We start from the raw sequence: 11,412 nt of genomic DNA, 5'->3' as shown, positions 1-11,412 counted from the left end.
TGGAAAAGAGTTCGCTAGAACGGGTAAAATATGAAAAACCTCTCTCTATTTTTATTTTATTATTAACTTTTTTTTTGTGTGGGGTAATTCACTCGATTTTTGAATAATTTTTTAGGAATGTTAGTGTTAGAAAAAGTCATGAGGACAAAATGGAAACCCCATTTAGAGTGAAATCTAACTTAGCGAAAACTTGTAACAACGATCTTAATAAGAAACCCTACTAAACTACTTGAGGGCAATTTAAGCCAAAGAAACAACAACAAAAAAAAACAAGAAATTTTGGGCTAAAAAATAAATATAGCTCTACTCCCAGTATTGAAGGTTTAAATTTGCTAGATAAAAGTGCAATTAGTCTAAACATAAAAGAAAGTGGGAAACGGAAAACTAAAATTTATTTATTATGGCAATTTTAGTTGTAAAATACATGACCAAAGAAAAAAGGATTTAAAATATAAATTTCGTGTTCAATTTAAAAACAAAGATTATACATAGAATCAATGTTGGGACAACTCTGAAAGTAATCTCGATTTCAGAGTGGTTCTAACACTGATTCTGACAAATCCTAAGGGACCCCGCCCATTACAATCGCATCATGCGCAAATGATCCGCATAGACATTGATATTGACATTATAATCGAGACGGCTATTGCTGCTACGATGCTCTGGCATGGGTGATAAATCCCGTAAACGCACTTTATTAATGGCAATTTGTGGATCCTTATCAGCTGATCGCGTTGTGGTTATCCGTATGGGCATATTATTTAAACGAGTGTGTATGGGTAGATTTTGAGAACTGGTCGAGTTAGGCAAGGCGCTATTAAGTGGCTTATGTTCGTTGAGACGTACGGCAGAGAGACGACGACGTAGACTATGATTGCTAGCCGCAGTGGCGATCAGCACATGGACATTGCCATTGGAAGTGCCCGAACTGCAACGTTCTAGATTGTGGGAGAATGTAGTAGCAGCGGGAAAAGTTGGAGAATGAGCGAGAGCAGAAACTGCAGTTGGGGGAGGAGGAACTGACGCGGGTTCAGAGTTACAAGCATCTGTAGAAGTCTTTAATCCATATGTCGATTTCGCTACACTAGTTCTAGTAAGATTTCTTAAACGCTGAGCCCTTTTAGTTGGTGCCAGCTCACGAAAGGGCATCATTCCAGGCAAACGATCATCGGATTCCCGGCGATACAAATGTGAGGTCATTGTCACCGGTGAGGGCATGGCTACGGCTCGCATAGGTAAACGTAATTCCGCTTCTCGTCTCTGTTGTTCCTTATAACGATTTATTCTCTCAAACTCCAGCTCTCTTTGAGTTTCCCTCTCTAAAAGACGCAAGCGATCTCGCTCTCGCTCAGCCTCTAGTTGAAGCAAACGATCTCTGTCTCGTTCTCTTTCCAACTCACGCAAAAGCTCTCGTTGTCGCTCTCGTTGTACGGCGCGTTCTCGTTGCTGTTGGTATTCTCGTTGCTCTTCTTGCTGTTTAAGCTGCGAATAAGAAATACGTTCGTTTCGTTCTTGATTACAATTAGTCTTTTGACCCACATTGAACTTGGATAGCCGTTTGTCTATACCAAAATTGCTAATCGAGCGAGTCGAAGCCATTGTAGACTTTTCAACCCTATCAGTATTATTTCGCAGACTAACCGAGTCCGTTTCAATCTTTATGCGAACATTATTATCCATCTCGGAATCGGAATCTCGACCACTGATATTGATATTGATCTCACAACCGCTGTGGGCACTTCGGTTACGCTGTAAATTCACGGTCGAGGCACTACGCGTTGCTCCAGCTCCTGTACGCAGGACATTTGTGCTGCTACTTTTAACCAGAGAGGTAGTACTCTGATAACCTCGGCGAGTCATTTGATACTCCCCACGATGACAACAACTTTGAAGGAGCGGTGAATTGGTCACAGTTAGGGGGGTATTAGTGCCAAGCATACGTCTTGGTTGAGGAGCTACCGAAGCACTTCGCGCAGAGTTGATAATCGGTGCTACAATCTTTCTCGGCGGTGTTGGTATACACTTGAAATCGTGTAGAAATTTACGTCTCCTGTGCTCGGTGAAAGCACTTGCACTCGTCAAAGGTGTCGTCGTTATGGGTTGACTTTCAATGGGATTCGTTTTGAATCTATGATTATAATAATATGTCTCAAATTGGGGTCTGGCATGTAATGGCTGTGGCTCGGGTCTCGGGTATTGCTGCACTGGATAGGCGGGTCGTTCGGCATAACGAAAATTATACGACTGAATTTTAAATGGATCGCCGTGAAAGATGTCCTTTGTGTGTCGTTGTCGAGCTGCAACCGCCCCTAAGGCTAAATAATAAACCTTAACAATTTGTTAGAGATTCAAAAAGAAACTTCAAATCATACTCACACAATCCACGCATCATCTTGGGCAAAGAATTTTGAAAACCGCACACGCAAAATGATTGAATTTGGCGTTTCGCTTTCGAAACAAAAAAGAAAAATTTCTAAAAACAAAGAAAATTTCGAAAAAAAAAACAAGTTATTTTTTATATATTTTTCAATAGAACCGAAAATCCAGGCAACTTTGGTGACATTTTGACCCGAAACCCTTTTGAATTATGCGACAAATCTGCACTTTGATACTAGCAAAGATCCTTCTTTAAATAAATCAATTTACAAACAAAATATATATACATAAATAAATATAGAAATATATTGAAACTTATTGTTAACTAAAGAAATATAGTGGAAAATATTATATGTATTACTTAACTAAATAATCAATCTGACGCTTCAAGGGAATTAAATTAAGAAACATTTTTGAAAATGAACTGCATTTAAGCCAAATGATATGCAGGTACAATTTGTCATTTGATATATGATTTGCTTGATATTTCAGTTGGGAAAATTTTTATAAACGATTCATTTTGGAATCAATTAGGGATACTTACGTCAGGGACTTGAATGGCTGCAAGTGTCTTAAAACGTTGTGATTTTGAAATCATGTAAAATCCCGTCCTCTTATCACTCAAGCACACTTAAAACTCAAATATTTGAAAGTTATTTGAAACACTTTTTGCCTGCATTATGTCAACCGGACAAATGACAGTTCAAAAAACAAGTTGAAAAAGCAAAACATTATGTAGTCGATCGCAGGTATACAATGAGGTTATTAAGGAACAACTAAAATATTCCGACAAAAAAGATCAGAACACTGTACATATGCATAGCTGAAATACTTGCTGATTATAATTGTTGTGCCCATAAACCATAATTGAGATAAAGAAAAGCTTTGAAGAATTGCAAAATGCAATCAGGCAGATATAAACAGATACAAAATACTATATACATACATAGAAAAAAAAACAAGTCCCGCATTGTACAGGGTATACTAAACAAAATATATATATACACTATATACTATATACATATATATATATATACACCTATATAAAGTTTTGTTCGGTTTTCAATAAAGAGAAAGAATATAGGAATAACCCCCCCTGCGAACATTTCGAAACCTCTGAGAAGCATGTTAAACCTGGGGGGCCTCCTAGCTGGGCATACCAAAATATATATATATATATATATATAAAACGTGTGAATTAGACAATATAGCTTATAAATGAAATGAAAATACCTAATTATTTGTTGTAAAAATGTTTAAAATGATATACTAACTATCAATACAAAAACAAACAAAAAAACAAGCTGGTATGGGGTCAAACAAACTATAAACACAAAAAATATAGAAATATACATTACTAACATTAATAATAATCAAAATGTTTTGTGCACAGTATTATTATCTATATATATATATATATCTTAACTACATATATAACTAACCATTTACTGTATGTATTTGCTAATCAAAGAAAAATTAACCGCACACACATACTCTCTCTCAAAAACAAAAACCAAAAAAAAAAAAAAATTATTTGAAAGACCGCTAAAACAAAATTCTTTAATTTAAAGCAAATATTTCTTGTAGTTTAGCGCGAGCATATTAGTCAAAAAATTAAATATATATATATATTACATGTTTATTGATACAACCAGGCCATATACATATATACATAACATATTATATACGCCTATAACCACAAATTATCGCATTTATATTCGAAAAAAAACTAAAGTAAACAAAAACGATGTGTAATCATGTCATGTGCCAAGTCATGTGTGTAAGGGAGAAACCAGATAGGAAAATCGTAAGGGAGAAATAAACTAAAATATTTAAATATACACAATACCAAAATATTATATTATACATGCATATATAATGATAATCTAAAGAAAGCAATGTTTAAGATGTTTATTTAAGCTGATCAAAACAAAAACATAAAACACACAAACACAAATATGTAACTGAAGTTGTTGGTGAATAAACAAGCTACACTCGAAAAAACAGATCAAAATTGAAGACTATTGTTGGAGTATTATGGTAAGTTATGCCTTTAAATTCAATTCTTTTATATGTTTTGTTTAACAAGAAGTAAAACATGCAAATAGTTTGCTAATTATTTCAATTGAGAAGTTAAAAACTTCAGATTTTCTAAAACAAATTTTAATACTTCTTACCAAAACAAACATTGTTTCATTCAATCAAATAATAATAATAATCTATAGCAATTTGATAGTTTACTGAGTTTTAGAACGATTTAATGGGTCTTTCTCGACGTACTAGCAGCATCAAGAGACAATAGATCGATGATAATGACAATAACTTAACAAGATTCGTTTTCAAAGACTTGAATAGAAATGTATTTTACATTATAAACATTTTCAGTTTAGATTACGACCTTTTTTCAAATTAAAATCAGTTTTCAAAAAATCTTCCTTAAATTTACCACATTCACTTATAGGTATGTTTGTTTTAGTTTTATTTATTTGTTATAATATTATATACATACAGTACATAGAGCTGAGAGTTTTATATTGAAATTTCTTAACACATTTCTTGCTAAAATTTTTCTGTTTCAATTTTATTTCAAAATGTTTTTCTTTCTTGTTTTTATCAAAAATTGTCTTAATTCAATATTTTTTGCTATATAGATATTAATTATAAATTTAATGTCGTTATATACAATCTGTGTGTATATAAATATATATTATTCATCAATCATTGCGTTAAGTTGGTTTTGTTCTTCTTTAAAATGAAAATTATTTGCACTTTTATAACTTTACTTTAAGGTCAACTTTTAGAAAGTCCACATAAATTTATGTGTTTTGTTTTTTTGTTTATGTCAAGAACTTTTTTTGTTTTTTTTAATAAACTATATAAAATGAAGTCTGTTTAGAATTTTTCTTGGGGTGCATATGTCTAGAATAATTGTTGGTCTTAGGCATCAGTTTTCGTTGTTTTTGTTGTATCATCTAGCCGAGAAGTTGTGGTCGTATTGTTTTCATTCTTCTCCTTGGCAAAGGTAATTATTTGATTTAAACTTTCACCCAATTCCTCCATTACTTCACGTTCAGTTGCCTCAATGGGCATATTTTGTTTCTCATGCATTAGAATTCTTGATATCATGCACATAATGGTCGCCTCGATGACATCATCGGTTAGATATAGATTGGAACGTATATCATGCTTTTTGGTGGCAGTCTCATCTTTTGGTTTATTCGGTTTACGTACACCCAATAGACTATCCAGTGAATCCATATCAACATCAGGACGATCTTCCATATTACGGCAACCTGAAAGGAGTGAAATTGTCAGTTAGTTTCTCATTAAGATATGGAAGTAGACGTAATTCACTTACCCACGCATTTGCACATGCTGGAGCAAGGTATTTTGGCCTCGTAGCACTCGCAATAGTTCTTCAAGCAACCAGATCTCTTGCAATTGCAACCTTTATTATGCAAACGCATGTCACCCGAAGCGGGAGCCGTGATTTTTGGCCTATAATAAGGAAGGTAACATAATTATACTACAAGTCGAATGGATTTTTTTTTGATTCAACTCACTTGAAGGCACTTGGATTACGATCCAAACAGCTGCGTATGGCTTTCTCTCGTTCGACCTCATTGTCCAGATTGTTAAAGCAATCCTTGCAGGTGCAATCCTTGCAGAATTCACCATTGGCAAAGCAATCGCAATAGAGTTTCAAACACTGAGATTTACTGCAATTGCAATGCTTGCGACGTGAAGCAAGATTGAGTTGGGCATCCACGGCCGGAGTGGAGGCAGCTGATGATGGTGGCTTGAGGATCTCGAAATTTGGTTTGTTGGCCGGTGCCGGGACTGGCTTCACATTGGCTGATTGATTCAACTGACTACCCTTCAATTGGGGCTTGGCCTTTTGAAGCTGTTGAAGATGTTGTTGGCGAGCGCGTTGCCTGATCTGAGCTTGAGCCTGCAAAGCTTTGGCATTTGGTAGATTATTTCCCAATTGTTTTAGGTTGGTGACGCCAGTGGTGCCGCTACCGCTGTTGACCAGGGTGCGGCATAATTTGCCATCGGTCCGTACATAGCCAGTGTAGCCCCGCCTCATGGGACTCATGCTGGAACGTGCCACATTCGAATTGCAAATCACATATTTTACCGACCCGTTGGGTCCAGCGGATTTTACTAGATTGTAAATTTTCTTGGGTTGTGTAGCGGCGGAGGAGGAAGATGTGTTTGGTCCGCCCTCCTTGACCAAAACGCGCTGTATGGGCGATGGCTGTGAGAAACGTGGCTTCTTGGTATCTGGTCCAGCATCGCTGCTATCACTAGCTTCGACATTTCCCAGATTTTTAAGCTGCACATTGAGATCGTTGAGTCGATGTTTTCGCAGAGACTCTTGATTATTGGGTGTGGCCGCAGTTATGGAATTGGCGCCCAGCGCACGCTTGGGTACTAGAGTTTTCATAGAGGGCAGCGGCACAATGCTTCCACCCATAGTACGCATCACAATCTTATTGGTATTGCCCACAGGCGTAGAAGAAGTAACGGCTGGCGAAGCAGACGATGACTGAGGGACCTGCTTCTGAGATGGAGTGGATGCTGCCGCCGATTTGGCTGTAGTCAGGCTTTTATTGTTGGTCATGACGCGAACAAATTGAACTCCCGATTTGCCACTTAATTGTATTGTACGCATTCCACTCGTCGGTGTTGTGGTGGATGATGATGATGGAGTATTCTGTACTTGTGTTTGAGTCACAGTACTTGTAGCTCCCGGTTTAGGTGATAGTTTAATGATATTCTTGGTGGATACCATAATTTGTGTGCCGCCTCCGGATTGTACAACCATTTTTCCGGGTACATTGCTAGCAGCTGCTGACGAAGAGGTTGGACTCGGCTTTATGACCACCTGTCCACTGGCTGATTTGTTAATAATCATATTACTGGATGGTGTGGAAGTTGCGGAAGCGCCTGATATTGGAGCCTTGGTATTGAGTACTACGGGTGAGTTGTTATTTTGGCCCAATTTGATAAGTTTTCCATCTGCCGTGCGAACCACCTGAATTTTGGTGCCTGATGAAGCCGGGGGTGATGGCGCTCCTGTTACATTTGTTTCTGCTGCCAGGGGTGTTATACCCTTAATGGTGATGGCTGTGGCGGAAGAGCCACTAGGAACAGCTGCTTTAACCAATCCAGTGCCGGCTACAGTCATACCCTTGGCAAGTACAGCCTTTTGTATTCCTGTTGTATTGACCACACGACGAATAGCTGTTCCCGTGCTTGTTCCTGGTGTGTTTCCGGCTGTTCCCACTTTGGCGGAAACAGGACTAACTGAAGCTTTACCGGCAACAACTCCTCCAGTTCCAGCGGCTGGAGCTTTTTTCAAATAGAGCACACGTCCATCAGCCGTCTTGAACTGTGTCATAGTCACTCCACCCAGTTGTCTTGGAGAACTGGTACTGGCAATACTGGTACTTCCAATTTTCAAGGGAGTACTGGCAGCACTTTGCCCCACGGGTTTTAATGAACTGTTTAAAATTCTGATATCTGAAGATTGGCTTTTAGCCGCAGAATTAGCTCCTGCTGTGACAACTTTGATGGCATGCGTTTTGAACACACCGCCAGCTCCTGTTCCGGCCGTTATACGCTTGTCTTCCAATATTTGGACCACGGTTTTTTTAAATTGTGGTGTATTGAGGGAGTCATTAGCATCATGCTGACCTTCGCCATCGCCTTCTGAATCATCTTCCTGGGATGTATCACCAGTATAACTCTCGATTTCCATGTGTTGACCTGAGGTTTCTGGTTCGGGATCCATAAAGTCTTCAAAACTCAATTCTGGCAACGGTTTGTTATCATCCGAAGAGTCTGTCAATATAAGGAGAATGAAATTTGTTAGTTTATTCGTACTGTATAATTTTAAATCAGTTTATTATGCTTATTACTCCTGGTTGAACGTTGCCTATACATTTTTTAAGTCAATTTTCAAAAAAAAAACCCTTATCATGCGCATCAGCTGCGGCCGATATCGATAGCTAGCACTATCGATAATGGGCAGGTAAGAAATATTTTAATATTCATGGTAAAAAAACATAAATCAACATCTTAAAAATTTATGTTTGCATACAAAAGTATGAAGAGTATTGCTTTTGTGCTTGGCTATGACTTGGAAACACTTTTGATTAAAAAATACATAACATAATTTAAAAGTCACAGTCGCAGTGAAAAAATCATTGTTATAAATAACCCGCCCTTTTGTAAGAAAACAATCGATATATGTGGGTATTTAAAATTGAATTGTTCAATCGAAAACTTATATAAAAAACAAAAATTACAATTAAATTTATGTGTGTTTTAATTTATTTCAGCTGTGGTTTACTTTTTAGAAGCCTCCTTCTTCTCACGCGCCTTTTTGCCTTCAGTGAGCTCCAAACGTTGCGATTCCGTCAGACCTTGCATCACTTTGGTAACCACACCAGTGCCTAGGGTCAAGTTGCCGTCACGAAGAGTGAAACGTTGGCCCTGCTCCAAGACCATGGGACGAATGAGACGCAAAATTAATTTGGTATCTTCGCCAGGCATCACCATGTCCTTGTCGGGAATTTGCACTTGCACAGCACAATCCCAAGTGCGAGAGAACATTTGCAGTTGAATAAATGACATGAATGGCTTGGTGCGACCGCCCTCATCCTTGGAAAGAATGTAGACCTGGGCTTCCAACTGATCTAAAGCCTTGACTGTGCCTGGTTTGCACATGACCATGCCACGCTTGATATCATCACGCTTCACACCACGCACAAGGGCACCAAGTTGATCTCCAGCCTGAGCTTCTTCGAGGATTTGATGGAACATCTCAACGCCTGTCACAGTAGACTTGAGGACCTTGTTATAGCCGACAAATTCGCATTCCATGCCCTTCTTGACCACACCACGTTCCAGGCGTCCAGTTACAACAGTACCACGACCAGGAATGGAATACACATTCTCCACTGGCAGCAGGAATGGTTTGTCCAATTCTCGCACTGGTGTGGGTATAAAGGTATCGACTTCTTGCAACAACTTCAATATGGCCTCTGAACCAATCTCAGGATTCTTATCTTCCAACGCACACAATGCCGATCCCTTGACCACCGGAATTTTGTCGCCATCATAACCCATTTCGGTCAACAGTTCACGAATTTCCATTTCAACGAGATCCACCATTTCCTGATCGGCAGCATCAACTTTGTTGATAAATACTACAATGTGATCAATACCAATCTGTTTGGCTAGCAACATGTGCTCCCGGGTCTGGGGCATAGCACCATCAGTAGCAGCTACTACAAGAATAGCACCATCCATCTGAGCCGTTCCCGTGATCATGTTTTTAATGTAATCTGCATGGCCGGGACAATCGGTGTGGCCGTAATGACGGGTCTCCGTCTGATATTCCACATGGGCTACATTAATGGTAATACCACGGGCTTTCTCCTCTGGAGCATTATCAATTTCATTGTATTTTTTGCTTTCGGCCAACTGCTTATCGGCCAGGACCTTGGTTATGGCAGCTGTCAATGTAGTCTTGCCATGATCAACATGGCCAATAGTACCTACATTGCAATGGGGCTTGGTGCGCTCGAAGACCTTCTTTTCGTTGGCATATGAGCGCAGATATTGCTGGAGGTTTCCAGTGGAATTGGTGGAGGGCAGGAGTTGACTACGACGTTGCCAGCAGGCGGAACTGCTGCTAGCGCTGGCCAGACGCATTATTCTAGCTGTACTCATGGCACGCCGGCTGCAACGGAGCGCCAGCAGGGGGGCAGCAGCCGACCGGCTGAGGGCAACAGCAAATGCATGTGACATGATTTCTTTCTCTCTTCTACGACCAAATCTCGTTTATAACTAAGGAGAGGCGAATTTAAAAGGTAGACTCAACGATATTTTGGTACAACTTTTGCCATCTACTTACAGAATATTCAAAATTTTCCGGTGGCCGAGGAAAAGTTATTATTCAATTGCGTAAACCTCACAAAAATGTGCTGCTGCCTCTAGGTATATCGATAGTAATCGATAATTAATCATTTTTAGTAATGGGTTATATTTTGGGGAAATTCTATATGCGCGCTTTTTTAGTTACAGCACTAAAAAACGTTCCAATTCATTTCTAACGCGTAGTAAATACATAGAAACCACTTTAATTTTATATTTATACCTATTTACATACATGCGTACGTATAAAATATATAAATATATGTATGTATGTTGCTACCACCACCACCCACCCAGACTGTACCCTCTCAAGAAACGGCAAAGGCCAAGGGGAAATTTTGTTTTGTTTTGGGATGTTCCCTTTCAAAGCTAAAGGGAAATTTTTCATTTCGTCAGCAGTCCACTAAATTTTTTATAAATTGTAATAAAAGACGTTAATATGCACATAACAAAGGCTAATCAATAGTTACACAATTAATGTAAACACAATTAGAATGTAAATTTAACCAATTAACCGCCAACTTGCTACTGCCCAATCAGTTAAATAATTTGCGCGCGAGGCCCTATGTTCCAACTGTCACGTTACTGTACTGCCATACTGGCCAGGCCAAAGAAGAGGTTGAAAATTCAATTTGAAATACGAAAAAAAAGTTGCCAACTGCAACGACTTACCCAAATGGCTGTCCATAGTTGGCCAATTGTTATTTCTCCTGCACGGCACAACTTGAAGATTGTTTGTTTATTGATATTGAGTTTGTCTTAGCAGCGGTAGAGGTAAAAATAAAACGAAATTCACGGAATGTATGTACTTGCAACTTGTACAACGAACTCTGCCTTATGACGACAACAATTCGAAACTTGTTTGTTAACAAAGAACTTTAAATCACTTTTTGCAATCGTTCAAACATTTGCACTTTGGCTGCTTAGTTGCCTTTACCTCGTCCACAATTGCTAATTCCGATTGCAAACAATAAATTCAAAATTAATTTTAAATTGTCGGATTCTCTGTTCTAATGAGCACTTTATCTAAATTTGTACGTTTAGAGTTGCTAAGATCGTCTATCGCCCAAGTGCGATAAAAACTAG

The 11,412-nt window shown here is 38.5% G+C and overlaps 3 protein-coding genes across 4 annotated transcripts; all 3 read right to left on the bottom strand.

Annotated features, from left to right (window-relative positions):
* Positions 1–375: 375 nt before the first annotated feature.
* Positions 376–2,616, bottom strand: LOC6640688 (serine/threonine-protein kinase prpf4B). Its single transcript, XM_023175120.2, has 2 exons — positions 2,377–2,616; positions 376–2,315 (listed from the first exon to the last, which is right to left on the bottom strand). Exons 1-2 carry the CDS (start codon positions 2,390–2,392, stop codon positions 580–582), a joined length of 1,752 nt encoding a protein of 583 aa, XP_023030888.1. The 5' UTR covers positions 2,393–2,616; the 3' UTR covers positions 376–579.
* Positions 2,617–4,846: 2,230 nt separating this feature from the next.
* On the bottom strand, positions 4,847–11,365 carry LOC6640687 (protein lin-54 homolog). Of its 2 annotated transcripts, none has more exons than XM_002063953.4 (4): positions 10,999–11,365; positions 5,940–8,226; positions 5,735–5,874; positions 4,847–5,669 (listed from the first exon to the last, which is right to left on the bottom strand). In XM_002063953.4, exons 1-4 carry the CDS (start codon positions 11,012–11,014, stop codon positions 5,314–5,316), a joined length of 2,799 nt encoding a protein of 932 aa, XP_002063989.3. In that variant the 5' UTR covers positions 11,015–11,365; the 3' UTR covers positions 4,847–5,313. The 2 variants fall into 2 exon arrangements, with proteins under 2 accessions (XP_002063989.3, XP_046865760.1); XM_047009804.1 differs by lacking the exon at positions 10,999–11,365 and adding an exon at positions 8,304–8,343.
* Positions 8,696–10,385, bottom strand: LOC6640686 (elongation factor Tu, mitochondrial). Its single transcript, XM_002063952.4, has 2 exons — positions 10,307–10,385; positions 8,696–10,239 (listed from the first exon to the last, which is right to left on the bottom strand). Exon 2 carries the CDS (start codon positions 10,198–10,200, stop codon positions 8,734–8,736), a length of 1,467 nt encoding a protein of 488 aa, XP_002063988.1. The 5' UTR covers positions 10,201–10,239; positions 10,307–10,385; the 3' UTR covers positions 8,696–8,733.
* Positions 11,366–11,412: the final 47 nt, after the last annotated feature.

The sequence above is a fragment of the Drosophila willistoni genome (assembly GCF_018902025.1).
Source record: "Drosophila willistoni isolate 14030-0811.24 chromosome 2L unlocalized genomic scaffold, UCI_dwil_1.1 Seg168, whole genome shotgun sequence".
Classification (NCBI taxonomy): domain Eukaryota; kingdom Metazoa; phylum Arthropoda; class Insecta; order Diptera; family Drosophilidae; genus Drosophila; species Drosophila willistoni.
The sequence above is the reverse complement of the archived record's forward strand: the minus strand, read 5'-3'. Positions and strand labels throughout refer to the sequence as shown.

Coding starts and splice junctions, on each gene's coding strand:
- LOC6640686 (XM_002063952.4), bottom strand. CDS start 10,200: ATGTCACATGCATTTGCTGTTGCCCTCAGCCGGTCGGCTGCTGCCCCC.
- LOC6640687 (XM_047009804.1), bottom strand. CDS start 8,328: ATGTATAGGCAACGTTCAACCAGGA. Junction 8,227..8,303: donor TAGGCAACGTTCAACCAGGA/GTAATAAGCATA, acceptor TTATATTGACAG/ACTCTTCGGATGATAACAAA. Junction 5,670..5,734: donor CAGCATGTGCAAATGCGTGG/GTAAGTGAATTA, acceptor CACTCCTTTCAG/GTTGCCGTAATATGGAAGAT.